The 19,812-nt window shown below is 42.1% G+C and overlaps 1 protein-coding gene across 1 annotated transcript; it reads left to right on the plus strand.

Annotated features, from left to right (window-relative positions):
* Positions 1-9,095: 9,095 nt before the first annotated feature.
* On the plus strand, positions 9,096-17,936 carry GLRX2 (glutaredoxin 2). Its single transcript, XM_053913267.1, has 4 exons — positions 9,096-9,286; positions 14,150-14,213; positions 16,719-16,895; positions 17,718-17,936. The coding sequence occupies exons 2-4, from the start codon at positions 14,151-14,153 to the stop codon at positions 17,832-17,834; spliced, it is 357 nt and encodes a 118-aa protein (XP_053769242.1). The 5' UTR covers positions 9,096-9,286; position 14,150; the 3' UTR covers positions 17,835-17,936.
* The last annotated feature ends 1,876 nt before the right edge of the window (positions 17,937-19,812 follow it).

A 19,812-nucleotide genomic window follows, 5' to 3' on the forward strand; every position in this document is an offset into this window, starting at 1 on the left:
GTGCTGAATGCGGCCAAAGGCTCTGGGCTTCCTGCTTTGGCGAGGACGGAGCTTAGCCAAAGTCTTGCAGAACATTAGGATGGTGTTCCAATGGAGGCCCGACTCAAGCCTAGCAAACGGCCCCTGGCTCTCAGAGATTAAGCCCCTTTGGAAGGGTGAAGTTTGAGGTTTTGGGTAAATTCGCATACTGGAAAAGACCGAAGGCAGCAGAGATCAGTCCTGGGCACCACTTTTGTTTGCTGTTCTTTGACCTTGGTCAGCTTAGCACCTTATCACAGCAACAGTTGGGCAATAGCGTAAATGGAGTTAATAAGAGAATCAGGTGAAAGCATATAGCAAATCATCAAAACGCCACCCATGTGGGGTCTTATCCCTCCATTCCGTACAGGATGACTTTTTCCATGCCAGCCCCGTTCCTCCCCACCAACCCCAAAGGGCTGAATTTGAAAGGATCTGTTCCAAGATGCCGATGGGAAAGTTAAGAGAACATGAACTACAAACTGCCTGAATTAGAGCAACTTGGGATTACTTGATATTTTAAACTGACATTCAGTCGGCTTAAGGGTGGCCTTGCTGTGCTGGAAAAGATATCAATTCAATACACAGCAGGTCCTGGAATAACCATTGCTCCTTGATGAAAAAACATCATCTTGCCTGGCCACTCCCTGTGTGGATTTTGCAGTGTCCTCTTGCGTGTGTCCGTTTTCCCCCAGGGCCCTGGAGTCTCTGATTTCCTCCCACAACTCAAAGACAGAGGTACAGGTGAGGGTCACTGGCTTGTCTACATTGTCTCAGTCTGAGTGGGCATGGGGGGTATGAGTGGCTTTGGGTTGGAAGGGAGTGCTGTCCAGAGTGGATCCGCACTGCAAGGACAGGCTTTGGTCACCACACCCCTGACCTGGAATAAACAGGTGAGAAAAGAATGCTCTTACTTGTTTTTACTTACCTTTCTAAATTGTATATATAGCTATTACTTCACTCAGACTGGGACCATGTAGACACGTCATTGAACCTGAGCATGCGCATCTTTGGGACGTGGGAGGAAACTACAGCAGACAAGGCGAAGATGTTCACACTGCACCCAGACCGTGACCTCAGCTGGAATACATTTTTTTTCCATCAACTTGGACAAAATGATGTTATTCAAGGACCTGCTGTATTAACGACAGTTCCTAAAGGAGGTAGTCAATGGTGGGAATAACTTTTTTGTAAAGGAAGGCAGGTGACTGGATTTAGTGTTGTGGTAACAGACTGGTGCATGAGGAAAACAGTATTTTATAAGTTTATCAGCTAGCTTTAAAAAAGTCTGCTTGGCTTGAGGAACAATTAGGTTTAGCAGGGGCCCTGAAACAATCAACTGAAGTTCTTAGACAAGATGAGTGCCCTTTGGCTACTAGATCTAATGAAAGACTAAAATAAGTAATAAACTTCTAAAGAGTCAGTACCCCTCGGCTTGTTCAGACCTTCCTTGGACAAAGACAAAGAAGGATTTTGAAACGAGGATCCTGGAAACAACAACAAAAAAAATTTAAGATTTTATTTATTTACTTTTAGACAGAGGGGAAAGGAGGAAGAAGGGAGAGAAACATCAGTGTGTGGTTGCCTCTCATGTGCCCCCCACCGGGGATCTGGCCCACAACCCAGGCATGTGCCCTGATTGGGAATCAAACCTGCGACCCCTTGGTTCACAGGCCAGTGCTCAACCCACTGAGCCGCACCAGCCAAAGCTGGAAACAAAAATTTTGATAGGTTTCTTTTAACTTGAAAAGTATACTCCAATCATTGAAAGGTATTTTTTACTAACACTTTTTGTTTATAGATAATTAACCTAAGAGAGCCTCTTTTTGTAGTTTTTTTCCTAAGATTTGAAAACAATTTCTTAATAATTTTTTAAATGTGAAGAATTTTAGAAATATCTAATTATGTTTCTTGACTTTTAATGTTTAGATTAAAAGACTAATTCTTTTTTCCCCAATGGCCATTTTGGGATACCTGATCAGAATTTAGACCTTATTCTGAATCTGGAGCCTAAATTGAGAAAAAGCAAAATTAACAACAGTTGTTAGAGCAGACAAAAACTAAGTTATAGGTACCTAAAAGGAGCCCTCGCTGGTGTGTGGCTCAGTTGGTTGGGCATCATCCTGAAAACCAAAAGGTGAATTCAGTTCCCAGTCAGGACACCTGCCTGGGTTGTGAGTTCTGTCCCCAGTCTGGGAGCATGCAGTTCTCTCTCACACTGATGTTTCTCTCCCTGTCTTTCTCCCTCCTTTCCCCTCTCTCTGGAATCAAATTTTTTTCAAAAAGAAATTTTAAAAAGTATAAGCATCTAAAGACATATTTAGAGGCAATATTGTAAAAACAGCAATAGACAACAATTGTATTAGGAACTAAATTTTTCAAAAGGAGTCTTTTCAAAATTCATAATTGAATATGTTAGAAAGCACTGAGAATTAAGATATTTTGGTGGACAAAAAGGAACCTCTACTAACTTGGGCACAGAATGACTGAATTCTTTTACAGAAAACAGGCCCATATTCTAATTTTACTCTTTTGTACATCATTCATGTAACTATTGGCTATGTAAGATTTATAAGTATACCTTTATATTATGTATATTTAAGCATAAATGAATATACATGCAAATAATATAAAGTCTTTATAGCTTTCACATAAGTATTTGAACTAAAATAATGTATCAACCAAAATTAAAATCTTGTTAAATAATCTCTTAATAAACAGAAAATCATATAGATTGTTTGCCATACATTCTTTTATTTCTTGGTAATTATTGTCACTTCATATAGTCAACCAGTCACATTAAGGATCACATTTAATCAAAATAACCATCTTTTTCTCCAAACAAAAGAGAAAATCATCAGACAGAAAAACAGTAATTGCTTAGCTATTTTTCCCATGAATGTGCATTTTATATTATTTCAACAATTTTGTTTGTTTGTTTGATCCATCAGTTAATCCTTAAGAGAGGGAAAAACAGAACAAAGAGAGAAGCTGCCGGCTTTTAGACGAACGTGAAATTTCCACTGTAAAAGCCTATTTATATTTTCTATGCAAAGAGAGAAAATTTAGATGTAGAAATACCCATTTTAACATGTTCACACACAAAAGAATGTTATTATGTCTGATTTAAAGAATAAGTTGGGCCTTGACAATTTCATCTGGTCATACAATTAAAAGGCCAGCCTTAGCAGCCTTCCAAGTATGGACATATACGAAGGGGTGTCTCCTATCTTAAATTAAAATTCTCTTTCTTGTACACAAACAATTTCCTCATGAAGGTTTCTTTTATTTTTATTCTAAAACACCTATTAGTAAACAATCTTGTTCTTGTCAGAAACAACCAGGGGAGCTCTAAACTGTCCCTGGTGCAATTGTGCCGGTTAGGTGGCGTACGAGTTAGCAGAGTGTGCAAATGTGAGGGAAGCCATGTGTGGCGTGGAGGTGGCAGTGCTCAGCTGAGAAGCCCCTGCGAGAACAGCAGTATTCTTGAAAGGTGGTGCTGGTGAAACCTCATGGCTCTGGAAGTTGGCCAAAGGCTAATCATCCTCCAACATGTGTTGGGCAAACCTCCTGCTTTTAGACAGATGAAATTAAACAGAGCAGGAACACAAAGGCAAGACTAAGGAGAATGTTTGTATCTACTTTTTCCTTGAGAGGACACTCGAAGCAAAGGTGGGTCAAAGGAGACCTGTGGGGCCGGCTAAAGCACAGACTTACAGGGTCCCTGCCTGGAATCTTCTCACAGACTTTTCCTTCAGCAGACAACCTGACAAACAGACAACAGGAGAAAAAGATTAGAAGGCTAGGAAACAATTCCACAAATGAACACCACAAATCTGGTCAGGTAACAGAAGGGTCCCAGGAGACTTCTAGGAAAGAAAATAAAATAATAACCAATGTGAAAGACTTCAGTGAAATGTTGGAGCTCAGTTAAGCATCCAAGGCCTTAGCCAGAAATAGACACAAGAGATTTCACATGTCCAGACTAGACAGTTGAGGGTCCCAGTCTGTGGTGGTGAGGGTGTCTGCTGAAACTTGATGGAAACTTCATTTCTGTCAATGACATTGGGACAGAGACCCCCAAGAACGCACTGTGGAGAGAGGTATACCCATCATTACATCTTAAAAAGTCACAGACTCAGTGGAATACGATTACCCCTGTAGCCTGTTTTTGAAATGCCACTGACATTTCTCAGTCTTCAATCTGAACCAGATAATGTCACTCAATTATGCATGTGAATTTACTTATATTCACTATATGCCTCTATTAAATTTTACCAGACATATGCTTTTAGTCTTTTGCATCAACAGTTGAAAGTCTCTATACTATTAAGTGAATATCTGACCTCAAATATGATTATATTCACCAGTGAAACTGAAAATACTCATTCTTTTTAAATTCATAAAAAAGTAAGAATAAAAATACAAGGTTAGCCTCCTCTTAACAAGAAAATGGACAAGGCAAAGAAACACTGAACTCATTTGGTAGACAGAAAAAATAAAAACCCTCCACAATGCAAAGGTCAGGAAACATTGATCACTAAATGTTGTTTGTTCAATACCACATGGCACTTGGAGTCATTAATTTGTCTAGTCCAAGGATTAGAGACCACCCGAGATCTTTTTAAAAAAATAATTTGCTCACACTTCAGAAGAAAACATATATTCTGCTCTTGTCGTCCAGTCTATTGACCCAGAGACTTAAGGACACACATTTTATGGATATAGACATGACATATATAGAAGGAAGAAAGTGCTTGGAAGAAAATAAAAGCAAATACTTTGGTCAGAACATACCGGATGCTGATTCTTGAGTGCAATGGAGGGGTAAAGCTACCACATTCTTTAACAGGATTTCGCCTAATGAATGGCATATCTTTAATTCCCTCATAAATGTATCCAGGACACACTTGGTTCAGGGACATCACTCCCAATTCTTCCGTGATGTATAAAATACTATCTCCTCCTGTTCTCTGAGCTCAAAGCACTGAAATGTCTTTCAGTTTGACACTTACAATTTCTGAAGAAATTGTTAATCCTTTCCATTTTTACTATGCAGCTGGATATTATGACCTATCTAACAATAGTATTTCTTTATTCATTTCATTCTTGAATTAGGAACCCAAACCATGTGCTTTCTGAGTATAAGAACTTCAAATAACATCGGACACCGTTTGCTTAGCTTTTAACCTCTGGGTTTCTATAAAAAGACTAGCTAGGTCCTTTTGGTATAATTTTATATATGCATAAAATTGATAGTATTTGTATATATATGTATTTGCTTTTTGTTCCTGGTTTGGTTCCTGGCACAAAGCTCCTAAAGCCCTTGGAATTTCCTGAGTGGTTGAAGTCTGTTGTTATTCATAAAAAGTCCCTTTCCCCTGTACCTGAGTTGACATTAGTGAGGTGATTCCTAGAGAACCCTTATTTAGTTTCAAGGGTGTGGCTACTTGGGCTTAATGGTTGGACTTTCAACACCCCACCTCCCACCCCCAAACACCTCTCAGGAGGAGAGGGGGCTGGAGACTGAGTTCTTGCCATTGCTTTAATCAATCATGCCTATGAAATGAAACTTTGATGAAAACTCTTGAATGGAAAGGTTGGGGGCAGCCGCTGGTTGGTGAAAATCACGGAGGGGTGTTCCCGGAGAAAGTATAGAGAAGCTCTGCACCCAACCTCCCCCAACCTTGCCCCATGCATCTCTTCCATTCGGCTGTTCCTGGGTTATATCCTTCAAATTAAAACTGTATTTGTAAGGACAGCACTTTCCTGAATGTTGTGAGTTTTTCCAGCAAATTATTGAACCTGAGGGAGGTCATAGTAACACCCATATTTGTAGTTGGCCAGGCAGAACTAGAAGTAGCCAGGACACCCCATTTGTGGCTGGTGTCCAAAGTGGAGGCAGACCTGTGGGACTGAGTCTTGAACCTGTGGGGCATGTGCTCACTCCAGGTGGTGAGTGTCAGCGTTGAACCGAAGTGTAGAGCACCCGGCTGATATCAGAGCATTGGACAACTTGTTGTTTGGAAAAGCAACATTCCTTCTGAAGCATTTCTGTGAAAGAAGAATCTCTGTACTTGCAGAATGAGAAACTTTATAATGCCAAAAAGCTTATAATGCATTTCAGCAATGGTTTTAAACTAAGCGATTTTAATTACAGCTGCAGTATATTTGGGGAGGAAAAAAACACAAGAGGGAGACATTGTTCAGTCTAAACAAAGCCTGGGCACACAAATTTGTTTTTACCTTTTCAAACAGGGTGGTTTTTTGTTTGTTTGTTTTTGAGAGAGAGGAGAAGGGAGAGAAAAAGAGGGAGAGAAATATCGATGTGCAAAAGAAACATCAATTGGCGGCCTCTCTCATGTGCCTAACTGGGGACCTGGCCCTCAACCCAGGCATGTGCCCTGACTGGGAATTGAACCAGCAACCTTTTAGTTCACAGGCTGGCACTCAACCCACTGAGCCACACAAGCCAGGGCTCAACTGGTATTTAACAGTGATGCCACAGTAAAAATATGACTCATCTCTAAGAACCATGAATTTCACACCATGTTCACAAAATCAGAGAAAAGATAGAGTGCTATCTCTTATGGGTTGGAACCCTGTTTGCAAACCGTGCCTACAGCAGAGACTGACATGGGAGAGGATGAAGCTATACAGTAAAACAAAAACTGGATTACAGTGCAACAGGAGTGTAATACAAAATTCACAGAATTTTAACAAAATACACAAACTTCAATGAAACATCAGGCTTTCTATAGGCAGTTTTAGATTACATGGGCTGAAAAATGAGGTAGGCTGAAAAAAATGGTCCTTTTCCTCCCACTAAAATATTTTGGTCAAATCCCTGGACCCTGTGAATGTTACTTTACTTGGAAAACTGAGTCTTGGCAGATAGATGTCAATTAGTTTGGGATCTTGAGGAGATCATCCTGGATTATCCAGGTGATCAACAAGTGTCCTCATCAGGGACAAACAGGAGAAGGCAATGTGAAGTGGAAGCAGGGACTGAAGAGACATGGCCACAAGTCAAGAAAGCCAGGGGTACCTGGAGCCACCAGAAGGTGGGAAAGGAAGTGAATGCTCCTGGAGAGTAGCCTCTGGAAGGAGCACCTCCTGGCCAGTTTTGGGTTTTTTTTTTCCCCCAGGATCCAGAACTATAGAGAATCAATTTCTGTTCTTTTAAGTTTGTGGTAATAGGTCAGAGCAGCCTTAGGAAACTAACACAATAACTGACCCTTGAGGGCTTACAGTCAGGCTCTTTTTTGAAAAGTTTCTTTGGAGGAAAGATTTGTGATACTTGCCAGGGGCCTAAGGTCCACAGGTTGGCCCTGCTATAGAGGACCTACCTTAAGGGCCCTTTCAAGTGAAAGATCTCATTATTTACTGACTTCCAGCCCTAGGCAGGGCAAAAACGTGCTCAAAGAACATGTGTCAGCTTTAATTGACAATTTAAAGAATAAAATACAAGTTTGAAAAAAAAAGTAAAGATAGGTAATTCTTTTACCATGTTGTGGTATGAAAAAATTATAGAATTTATCAACACCTTCTTGACCTACCGATACTGGTCATCCCCTATTATGTTCACACCATACATTCAAACGAGCAGCTAGGATAGTTCTTAATGTGTTCTTGCAGACATCACAAATATGACCAAAAATCATCACTTCTGTAACTACCCAATCAAACACAAAGAATCTGAAAATTATAATATGTTTAATCTGCATAAATTTTTTTCTGAAATACTTTCATTGTGGGATCCACTTTTTAAAAAATTTGTCCAATCAATTCTGTATTTAAACATAAGCCATCTCTACTATATTAAAATAATGACATGATTGTTTTACCTCGTAGTGGTCTTTATTTTGTAAAACAACTTGAGGCAAATAAAGTAAAAGTCTACTTCAAAACTAAAAGAACACGGTAAATTTCCTAAATAGCTACCTTTTGATAAAAAACAAACCCTCACAACACTATAAAGAACATATCTTAATTTTTAAAGTTAATTTTGGATTCATGAAGAATGATTTCACACCTTTTGGGGTATTTGGTTTTGTAGCTAACTTTCACCCTTTTATGAAATCATGAAGCATAGCCCATTTGAAAAAGTAGAAAAAGAACTGTCAGAAACAGAAGTTCTAATTTGGTAACTTGGTAACATGAATCTTTAACTTAGGTAGTTGAGCATGAAGGATGGAAAAAAAGGCCTGGGTTATTCTAACAATTGTTCAGAATTTTAGGTACACCATTTGATCTTTGACCTTGAACTAGAGTTCAAAGTCCCCAGCAAATAAAAATAAAGGCCTACCCACTTCATCTTAGATAGCCACCCACAGAAGGCTATTATTGCCATGACTGTGTGACCCTGCCTTGTCATTAAAGCACTGTCCTATTTTCCAAAGCCACTGTGACACGCTTCTGGGCTCTTTTAAGTTTTATTTTCTAATTTTACTTTTATTTTCAATTCTTTGGAATGAACATTCTACATTGGATTACTTTTTTTCTTTTAATTGTGAATGTAAAATCCAACATTCCCAAAACTGATATGGATTCTCGATCAAGCGCCGTGTTTTAAAATGGACATATTTAAACATCTAGACCTGTCCAACAGGAAGTTGTGACGACGCTGTCACCCTTAGGTAAACATCCCAGGCACTTGGTCTCTTTGTGACAGTCATTATTTTTTCTTCCCTGCTTGGCCAGAATGTCGGCCACAATCCCACGCACTGTCCACACGTGCCTTTGAGTCTTTATGAGCGTCCCCAATCCTGAAAGAAACAGGTGTGGGGCTTGGACAAGACCTAGAGACTAACAGGTGAGACCCTGGTGGACAATCAAACGGCTGCATACAGGTTGGAGGGACTCGGCCGGACTCCGCGCTCCCGGACCGCCGCACGCTGGCCACTGGAGAGGGGGGAACTTAGCAGCCAAAGCCCGGACACCTGCCCTGGCGCTGGTAGCCCTGAGGGGCAGCCCCGGGGATGCGGAGGCGGGGCCTGACGGCGGGGGCGTGACCTGGGACTTAGGGGGCGTGGCCTTGCGATTAGGGGTTGGTCAGGCGTGCTGGGAACGTTTGCGTTACGTGCGAGGGCGGGGCCTGTCAGCAGAAGCTGATTCTCCGGGCTCGCGGTCTGCTCTAGCTCCTCGGTTTGCCGCGGTCCCGGCCACGCGCTCGGACCACGATCTGGAGCCGCGCGTCGCTACTGCGGACGCGGCTCGCTCGAAGCGGGAGCTGTTTGGTGGGCCGGCTCGGCGGGGCGGCCTCGAGGTACGGGACGCGGCAGACAGGCCAGCAGGGCGGGCTCAGCGCGCGGAGGTCTCCCACCTCTTCTCCCGGCGCCCTATCCAGCCTGGCTCCGAAAGGGTGCGAAGAGGATGGTGCCCTGAGCGACTGAACGAGCCTCAAAATACTTGAGTCGTGTCCGCTTAGACACCACCCCACCACCCTGGCCACCATTGTTGCCAGATAAAATACAAGATGCCCTAATAATTTGGGATTTCAGATACCCAGCGAATAATGTAGTCTAAGTATACCCCAAATACTGCATGGGTCATCCTCAGATTAAACAGTTATTTGCTGTGTATCTGAAATTGTAATTGTGCGTTGTGCATTTTTATTTGCTAACGGTGCAGGAAGTGAAGGGGGCGCTTCCTGCTAAGTGGCCACGTCTTTGAGCATAGGCACTGTGACATGGACATTGAGGTGCTTCTGGCTGCACCGTGAACAGTGCTTTCCCTGCACTGCCGTGCTCCGCAAACCCGTCGGCCGCGGGGCTGGCGTGGGAGACCCGCCCCCTGGGCTGATGTTGGCCCGCCCTACGGTCCCGGTTGCCCCACCAGCTCGCCCATCTGTGCGGCCACTGCATTTTTCCCTCCGCGTGGGATCTCTTCCTACTCACTTGCTCTGGTAGCTTTTACCAGTTTTGCAAGACTCTGGGAACTCTTGAACTTTCTATGCCATGCTAGAAAGACGATGATAACCCGCCATGACTATGTGACTGGGTGATCTTTGAGTCCCCTAAAGGTGTGTTTTTCCAATTATATGTATTCCTAGGGCATTTAGCAGTTTGCCTACTTAGCACATAGTAGGCGCTCCCCGCATGTGGCATGACTAGAGGGTGCTTCATTAGTGTGCAAGTGAAACGTTTATTGTGCACTTCTTATGCCCCTTTCCGTACTAGGTGGTAACTTTTGCCTGCTCAACTAGAATTAAGGAGCAAGGTCTCTTCCAGAAACACTCTCTTTCACTTGGCAGGGAAAGGCATATTTCAGAAGGCACCTCCCACATGCTTTCACTGCCCAAGAAAACCTCTGAGGAAAGAACTGCTTCAGTAGTGAATATTGTAGCACATGGTTTTAGGTATGCCAAATAAATGCTAGACTTTAGATGAAAAGGACTTGCTTACTTAATTGATAAACCTTAGGTCCAGGCCAGCACTGATTAACCTCCTTATTTTTCAGGTTTAGGCTTCAGGAATTTGCCTGCTTTTTTCTTAAAACTACACCTCTGCTAAGTTGGCTGTAGTCTCCCTAACTTGATTCTCCTTGCCCCTCTCTGAGATAAGCACACAGGCCCTTTTTGTCTTAAAGGTCTCCTTGCTAAACTATTAGGAAGCAAGAAACCGATAGATTATAAACATCGGGGAGTTTTAATGTTACAGTGTTCCCTTGGAGTGTTTTCTGGTTTAACTCTTCTTTATTATTACTTAAGGTGGTGTTTTTATAGCTTCCTTATTCTATGTGTATAGGCACGGCTATATACAGATGCTCATTATCCAAGCATAATAAAAAGCCATTTAAAGTGGATTCTTGAAGCAGTGCTAAAGTTTCAAGCTATACAGTTAAAAAAAATGATGTGTATCTTTTAAAAGAGAAAACTAAACATTATAAAAAGTAGCTTACGTTTATATTTAACAACATTTAAACTTTCAGTGTACTCACAGTGAATGAACGAAGTATTTGGAGGGAGAAATTTTTCTATCAGAACTTCAGTTTTGCAACATAATGATAATAATTTCTGAACTACTTAAAGCTTTAATTCACTATTTTACTCTTTTAATTCCTATATATTTGAGTGATTCTTTTTTGAAGCCTCCAATAGCTTATAATCCTTTCTCAAGATTTGTAATTTCACTGTGCAATTAGTTTGCCTCGTGATGTTTGATATTTTTCCAACCATGCTGTAGGGCCTGGCTGATCAAGAAAGAGTAAGTGGCCCTGGGTAGGGAGCTTTGTTGGTTAGAGCATCATCCCAATATGCCAAGGTTGTGGTTTCAATCCCCAAGAATGATCCAATGAATGCATAAATAAGTGGAAAAACAAATCAACGTCTCTTCCCCCACACCCCTAAAATTAATTAATACAATTTATAGAGAAAGAAAAAGAAAGAATGTGCATAGGGAAAGGTTCTGGGGATAGGCCAAGAGATTTGATGATATTAAACAATTTTTTAGTGAACATTTTCCTGTTACAATGCATGCCTCGTGTTAAGATTTCCCAACAACTAGCTTTCAGATGATAAATACAAGGTAACAAGACTCTCTGTAATCAGGAAATATATAAGTTCTTTGGCTTCTACATTTCCTATACTATTCTTAACCTCCCCCTATTCTCTACCTACCATTTATACTACTTACTCTCTGCATCTTTTTCCCCTCTCCCCCTCCCACTCCCCTGTTGATAACCCTCCATGTGATCTCCATTTCTGTGATTCTGTTCCTGTTCTAGTTGTTTGCTAGTTTGTTTTCGTTTTTAGGTTTGGTTGTTAATAGCTGTGAGTTTGTTGTCATTTTACTGTTCATATTTTTGATCTTTTTCTTAGATAAATCCCTTTAACATTTCATATAATAAGGGCTGGGTGATGATGAACTCCTTTAACTTGACCTTATCTGGGAAGCACTTTATCTGTTCTTTCATTCTAAATGATAACTTTGCTGGATACAGTAATCTTGGGTGTAGGTCCTTGCCTTTCATGACATGGAATACTTCTTGCCAGTCCCTTCTTGCCTGTAAGGTCTCTTTTGAGAAATCAGCTGACAGTCTTATGGGAAGACCTTTGTAGGTAACTGTGTCCTTTTCTCTTGCTGCTTCTAAGATTCTCTCCTTTTCTCCTTTCATCTTGGGGAATGTAATGATGATGTGCCTTGGTGTGTTCCTCCTTCGGTCCAGCTTCTTTGGGACTCTCTGAGCTTTCTGGACTTCCTGGAAGTCTATTTCCTTTGCCAGATTGGGGAAGTTCTCCTTCATTATTTGTTCAAATAAAATTTCAATTTTTTGCTCTTCCTCTTCTCCTTCTGGTACCCCTATGATTCGGATGTTGGAACGTTTAAAGATGTCCTGGAGGTTGCTAAGCCTCTCCTCATTTTTTTGAATTCTTGTTTCTTCATTCTGTTCTGGTTGAAGGTTTTTTTCTTCCTTCTGGTCCAAACCGTTGATTTGAGTACTGGTTTCCTTCCCATCACTGTTGGCTCCCTGTACATTTTTATTTCACTTTTCATAGCCTTCATTTGTTCCTCTAATTTGTGACCATATTCAACCAATTCTTTGAGCTTCCTGATTACTAGTGTTTTGAACTGTGCATCGGATAGGTTGGTTATCTCTTTGTCACTTAATTGTATATTTTATGGAGCTTTGATCTGTTCTGTGATTTGGGCCTTTTTTTTTTTTTTTTTTGTCTAGGCAAGCCTGTTATGTGGTAAGGGGTGGAGCCTTAGGTGTTCACCAGGGCAGGGCAACCCACATCGCTGAGCTGTGACGCTGTATGTAGGGGAGGGATCTGAGAGGGAACAGTGCCACTTGCCTGACTCTCGGCTGCTTTCAGTCACTTCCTCTGCTACCCACAAGCAAATTGGGCCCTTCAGGTGCTGATTCCTAGGTGAGTGGTTTTGTGTACATTCTAGGACCCTGTGGGTCTCTCCAACAAACTATGCTGGGAGGCTGGGAGTTTCTCTGACCATTGCAACCCCCACACGTGTTTCCATTCAGAGGCCTTTGTTTATTTCCCCACACTGGAACCCTAGGTTTCGGGGTCTGTCTTGCTCCAAGTCTTCCTCCACTCCACCAGCCACTGCCTTGCTGTGAGTCTTCTCCGCCTGACTGCCCATCTCCACCACTCCTACTGGTCTGGATGAATGCTTCTTTAACTCCTTGGTTGTCGGACTTCCATACAATTTGACTTTCTGTCAGTTCTTGTTGTTTTTTGTTTTAAAATTTCTTGTCCTTTTGGTTGTGCGAGGAGGCACAGTGTGTCTACCTACATCTCCATCTTAGCCGGAAGTCCTATTCTGTTTTCTGTATAACAATTCATTTAATCTTCACAAATCCCTTTGAGGTGGGAGTGAATACTGTTCCCGGTTTACAAGTTGGGAACTTGGGGGTATGGATCACTGTGGTTGAGGTACCTTAATTTCTTTAATTTTTTTCACTTTTAAAAGCATTGTATTGTTTCCATTTTTTATTTTTTAAATTAAATTTATTGTGGTAACATTAATTAATGTCATATTTCAGGTGTTAAACATTTAATTCAATATCTGTAAAATGTTTGAATCTTTCTAGGTTCTCTGTTTCAGTGTTCATGGAGCTTTGGCATGTTTTAGTAAGCACATTTTAACATTTTATTTACTTTTAGAGAGAGGGGAGGAGAGGGAGAAACAGAGGGAGAGAAACAGATGAACAAGAGAAACATCGATTGGTTGCTTCTCATACACACCCCAACTGGGGACCTGGCCCAAAACCCAGGCATGTGCCCCGACAAGAATTGAACCAGTGAACCCTTTGCTTTGTGTGATGATGAACTAATAAGCCACACTGGTCAGGGTGGAAACTGTATATTTTTTAACCAGTAGTAAGGTCATGGTCCAATCACTAGGGCAGTCTTTTTCAAATTTGGTGACAGGCTTTAACCCAGTAAATGTGGTTTGATTAGATGATTAAGAGTATGAAGAGGCTAGTTAGAGAAGCACACAGGCCCTTTTCACTTTAGTAAACAAATAAAATAAGTAAAACCTATTTTTTTATTATTTTCCTAAGTTTGGACATATACTTGCACACTAGGTTTTCTTCAAATGCATGTCATCTGATATATTATCTTTACTGTTTAATAAACTGTGCTACCTTCAACAATTCCTTTCAGGATGGGGAACAGCATATCATCATCCTTGGGGAAGCCAGCAGCTACTCCCGTGAGTCAGATCCAAGTGAGTGATATGAAGATGGGAAGTACTGTCCTGTGTGGAAAAAGGACTGTGTCTTACACATTGAATATGCTTATTCAGTACCCAGACTTGATACAGTTCAGCAACTGAATTACCAAATATATATATTAAAATCTGCTGTCAAAATAATCCATATAACAAAAAAGTTCTACATCACTGGGTAGTCAAAATTGATGAGCCTTACTTTTAGTGGAGACGTTACTCCACTTTGGGTCTGAGGTTGGCGGCTCCTTTTCATCATACCCACCTCGGGTCAAGCTGCCCTTCGCCAGGGATACTGTGTGATTTTGGCCTGGGAAGCTGTAATTACCCTGTTAACAAGACTTGTCAGGTATACGGTGCACTGGTGTGTTCAGCTATTTTCTTCTTCTTTTTCCTCCTGTCTTTTTTTTTTTTTTTTAAACTGCAAAGTTCAATTAATCCTGTCTTTGAAAATTTCTCTGGGTCTGCATGTTTTTCTTTGCTTGCAGTCTGCAAGACAGTCATGTTTTTCTTCGTTTCTCATCACCAACCACGACCACACACATATTTGTCTTTGATTTATTTGGCCAAAACAGTTTTCACTCACAGCTGTTGATGTAACAGCAATGCCTGGAACCTCTGGTGAGGGAACTCCCTCCTTTAAGAATACAAAATCTTGAAGCAAGGAGGGAGTTGGGGAGAGGTGAGAAGGGGAGTTCCAGAAGTTTTGGCTCAGTCCTTGTGTTTCAGCTCTCTCTGGGGTCTCTCCCTCTGTCTTTGTACTATACGCCAGCACCTACGATGTCCACACCCCTCTCAGGGATGGTCTCCATGTGCTTTGGTGTTGAGACAAGTTGGATCAAATCCTAATATTGTGAATGTCTCAACCTCGGTTTCCTCATCTATAAAATGATTCATTAATGCACCTCTGGTCTGGCTGGCTCTCCCTGAGAAAGACTTATGAGTAAGCAGAAGGGAAAGCATAAAAGTAGACCAACTTGTAGACAGCTGGACAGGGACTCTGAACCCATCTGACACCAAGAGTGGGTGTAACTTCTTGATGGAGATCCCGGCCCACGGGGTCTGTGTGTTGTGGCAGCAATGGACAAATTCACACGGACTACAGAAATCCTGTGGAGAAAAAGGGGCGGCATGGCCACTCTCTGAGTGAGAGAGGGCAAGAGGGCCAGAGAGCCCGACCCCTGCCTGGACAGGCTTTTATTGCTTTTCTGGGCACATTACATTGAGGATGGTCCTCATTTACTATGCACAGGTTCACTGTAGGTGATTACCTTTTACAGCTAACAAAGGAAAGAATGTTGCTAATTACTTCAAAGACAAGGATATTACAGATCAAGGGAGAAAGTGGTTGAACTGGTTACACTCCATCCTTGGGAGGTTTAGCATAGACTTTAGGAAGTTAAAGATACTCAGTAAACATTTGCTGCCTCAATTCAGGGTGAGGGAGTTTTAGCAAAAGCAAGTCTCATAGCAGCCCAGGTACAATGCAGGCCTGATTTCCCACCAGAGAACCTGCCTGTGGGCGTGGGTCCTGCCTGCCCAACCTTACTACCCCATTGGTTTTTCTGAGTGGGGGCTGGGCTACATTTCCCACAAGTGGAAGGGTTCCCCGTAACTTCTGAATCACTTTGCCTGGAGACTCTGCTTTCTGATATTGGGCCTTGATCTTGAAGGTGCTGCTATGACCCATGTAAGAATAACCTAGACAGATACCTGGGTCTTTGCCTGTCCATCCAGAATCTCTTGAAGGACCTGGACCTTCATATATTTAGAAACAAGAAACAAAACATTTCATAGGCCATACAAGTGAGCCTCTCAGTCCTGTGGTTTGTGTGACAAAGGCCTGGAGAGTATTTTCCAAACCAGGCTGATATCATCTGGGTTTTTAAAAAACACAGTATCTGATATCTGTCTCTGACCCACTGAATTAGTATTTCTGGAAGTAGCTTTTCCAGGAACAGTATAAGAATACCTTATGACTCCAGTAATGATATTTTTCTTTACTATGAAGAGACACAGGGAAGAGGGAAGTTGAGAGGGGTTAGCTGTTATTTTTGCCTGATCAGGGAAATTTGTATGTTTAAAGAGAAATTGTCCATCAGCCCTCACCAGTTAAGGTTGAGGAAGGTGAGGAGTTCACTCCTAAACACATACTATTTGAAAAGCAGAATAACAGAGGTTGAGTGCTTGGACTTGCCCGGGTTCAAATCCCAGCTCTGCTGCTGAGTAGCTGAGGACAGTGAATAAGTTATTTACCTTCTGTGCCTCATTTATTTCTCCATACCAACACTCCATCTGTTTATACCCTTTTTTTCTAATAGTCTTGTTGTGAAATGAATACCTTTACTTTCAAGCTACAGAGGAGAAAATAGATGATGGAGACTTAGTATGAGGCCTACATGTATTGTGAAACCCCAGAATTCATACCCTTTCCACTGTATCATTATTTCTTTCCAAAAGGTAGTATCTGGCATTAAAGTGATTTGTTTGTTTGTTTTACTTCAGGAAACAATATCTGACAATTGTGTGGTGATTTTCTCAAAAACATCTTGTTCTTACTGTACAATGGCAAAAAAGCTTTTCCAAGACATGAATGTTAACTACAAAGTGGTGGAATTGGACATGCTTGAATATGGAAGCCAGTTTCAAGACGCGCTTTATAAAATGACTGGAGAAAGAACTGTGAGTCTGTTCTTTGTGGGGTTCTCCTGCCAAGCAGGTGGGGACCCGGGTAGGGGTCACCCTGGTGTTAGGAAACGAGGGTCAAACCTTCTCTGAGAATCTCACATTGATAAAGAAATAGCAGATCCAGGAACCAGGTTCATAGACTAGAATCACCAGTTATTTTTATTATTGCTGTGTGTGTGTGTGTCTCTCTTTGACTGGACCAGCGCAGTGTGGGGAGTCATGGGTGCTTGTCTATTAATCTTGAAGCCCTCCTGGAGCTTCCTCCCTCCCTTGGACAGCACAGACCAGGGTTCCGGCTTCAGTGGCTATTCCAGTAGTCATGCTTTCGTGCTCCATGTGCTTAGATTCTTGAAATGTGTGGATTTTTCCATAATATGCATTACCAGTAAATTACAGTGTTGTCATTTTCCTTCTTATGTGCATGGAAGAAATATATAGTGTACTCTTCCCCTTTAGTAAACAACTATAAGAAACTTAAACATTATAATTAGGGACTGTGTTATTTTACCTTTTATACGGCACAGTGGTCAAGAAGGGCTTGGAGAGTCAGACTGTCCTAGATTTAAACCCCAGTTCTGTCATTTACCATGATACTGATCTTGGACAAGTACCTGCGTCTCATATCCCTCCAAAATAAGGGTAAAAATTGTCCCTAACCCTGGGGTGGAAAGGCTGAAATCAGTGATTTGGGAAAGAGCTTACTCAGTGGGGCACCTGGCCCATAACAGAACCCAGACTGTGAGCACCTGTCATTTTTGTGTGGAATGGTCCTCTGCTGCTGACACAAGGTGACACCTGATCTTGTTTATCCAACAGGTACCAAGAATATTTGTCAATGGAACTTTTATCGGAGGTGCCACTGACACCCATAGGCTTCACCAAGAAGGGAAATTGCTTCCACTGGTTCATCAGTGCTATTTTAAAAAAAAGTAACAAGAATTTCAGTGATAGTGTTTGAGGATGTTTACATATATGAATTATCATCATGAAAAAGTTGTAAAAATAATTAATAAATCACTATGGAAACCTCGTCTTCTTCCTTGACAATTTTTGAGCTAAAGAGGTATTTAAAACTGAAGGAATGGAGTTGTATCAAAAGACAAGGAAAGATGTCTTTTATTAGAAAGTTATATGCGAATTTTACAAATTTGGGAATCTTTATTATGTATACTATTCAAGAGGATTTAACTCCTTACCTTTTAGAGCTTTTAGTGGTGAGGACTGATGTGAGATTTCTCTTTCAAATTTAAGGCTCTCAGCAGGGATGCGCCCTTGTCCTACATTGGAACAAGGCTTCACTGCACTTCGGGAGTCAGAGAAGGGATACTAAATTGGTAGGATGGAACGAAACTTACTTCTGAGAAACCAAATTACTCATTTAATGACTTAGTCGTTACAAAGAACAGAGTGTTTCTATGGGTTGTGTGAAAAAAGGGACAACGGACCCCAAATGGAGTCACATGTGCTAAGCTGGTGTCACCACATCTACATCTGACCCCTAACCTAACCACAGCTCTACCCCCCCCCTTCAGGGAATGACAGGGTAACCAGTCAGCCTGGTCAGCACGTGTGAAGAAGCCCAGCAGACAGACCCTGCCTCCCCCACTCTCTGCTGTGCACTTCCTTCTCCCATCCCCTCTACCTAGAAAAAATGCCTTTCATTTAGTACAGCTCTTCAACAGAATTTAAGAGAATATGGCAGCCTTGTGTGAGGATGAACTTTTGAAACAGTTCAGAAATGTACCTGAGTTAATATTAAGTGCCTAAGGAGCATTTTCCTAGATGATTCTAGAGGCGTAGGGGCAGGTTACTAGATGCTGGGAAGAGAAAACCTCCTCAGGGAGGAAAATGGACTTTAAGAGAAGTGTATGCCTTTTTGCTTTGTGCTTGGCGTGGACCAAGGAATCTTGGGATAGTCCTGCAGAAGACAGGTGGTGGCTTTTTGGGCCTCCTGCATGGATTTATTAAACTGCCACTTGAAGACCTTGATAAAGCAAGAATTTGGACTTTCATTCTCACGTGGTAAGTTGTAACGCTGGAATGGAACTAAAGGGAACCAAAGTTTGCCACCTGAAGCTGCTTTTGGGACACTGATTTTAAGCTGTTTTTAAGGAAATAAAGACTCAGAACTTTTGACTTTCCCCTTCCTTGCCCAAGAAGTTCAGAGAAACCTGCTTCGGGAAGATCTTAGGATGTCGCCTTAGCCGGGGACAGTATGGCGAGAGGGCTTCCGGCGGGCGCCTGTTAGCTGGATACCTGGCCACCGCGGCCCACTGTTCCCCACTGTTGGAGTTGCCGAGCAAGGAGTCTCCTCCATGACCCACTCTTCCTTAACTCCCTGTGAAGTCGCTCGTTTTCACTTCTGAAATTTAACAAGCCCTCCCCTTTGTCCAAAATGACCTGCCCAGTGCCGCCTCGCAGTGTGTGGAATTTTCATGCCTAGTGAGTGAATTCCCCACGCGCATATATTAAATTTAGATTTTAATATTATTAAAATAATATTAATCTATCCAATATGAATCCGTGTTAATCTGTCTCTGTTAATTTGATAATTAGCCCAGCCAGAAGAACTTAGAAGGTGGCAGGGAAAGTGTATTCTTTCAGCCCCACAGAACCGAGAATGGAGCGGTCGTTAGTTTGCACGGCGTCGTGAGGAACGGTGCACGCCTGCCGCGCTGTCGAGTCTTGCTGAGCAGAGGCCGTCCAGGGCCTCGTGCGCTGCTGTGGTGTGTGGGGAGAAATGCAAATCTGGGGAGCGCGTGGGCGCTGGGGGCGCAGTCTGCCGGCCCCGCCCGAGCCCCTCTCCGGTCCGGCTGCTCCGGGGCGCATCTTTGTAACGACGCAGAGATCTACTTTCTCGGTTCCGTGAGCGGCTTGACCACATTAATGACCAAATCAATGAAATCCGAGG

Source organism: Desmodus rotundus, chromosome 10, assembly GCF_022682495.2.
Source record: "Desmodus rotundus isolate HL8 chromosome 10, HLdesRot8A.1, whole genome shotgun sequence".
NCBI classification, from domain to species: Eukaryota; Metazoa; Chordata; class Mammalia; order Chiroptera; family Phyllostomidae; genus Desmodus; species Desmodus rotundus.

Excerpts from the sequence above, each read along its gene's own strand:
- GLRX2 (XM_053913267.1), top strand. The coding sequence starts at position 14,151 with ATGGGGAACAGCATATCATCATCCTTGGGGAAGCCAGCAGCTACTCCC. Across the intron at positions 14,214-16,718 it reads CTCCCGTGAGTCAGATCCAA|GAAACAATATCTGACAATTG; the intron begins GTGAGTGATATG and ends GTTTTACTTCAG. Across the intron at positions 16,896-17,717 it reads AAATGACTGGAGAAAGAACT|GTACCAAGAATATTTGTCAA; the intron begins GTGAGTCTGTTC and ends TTTATCCAACAG.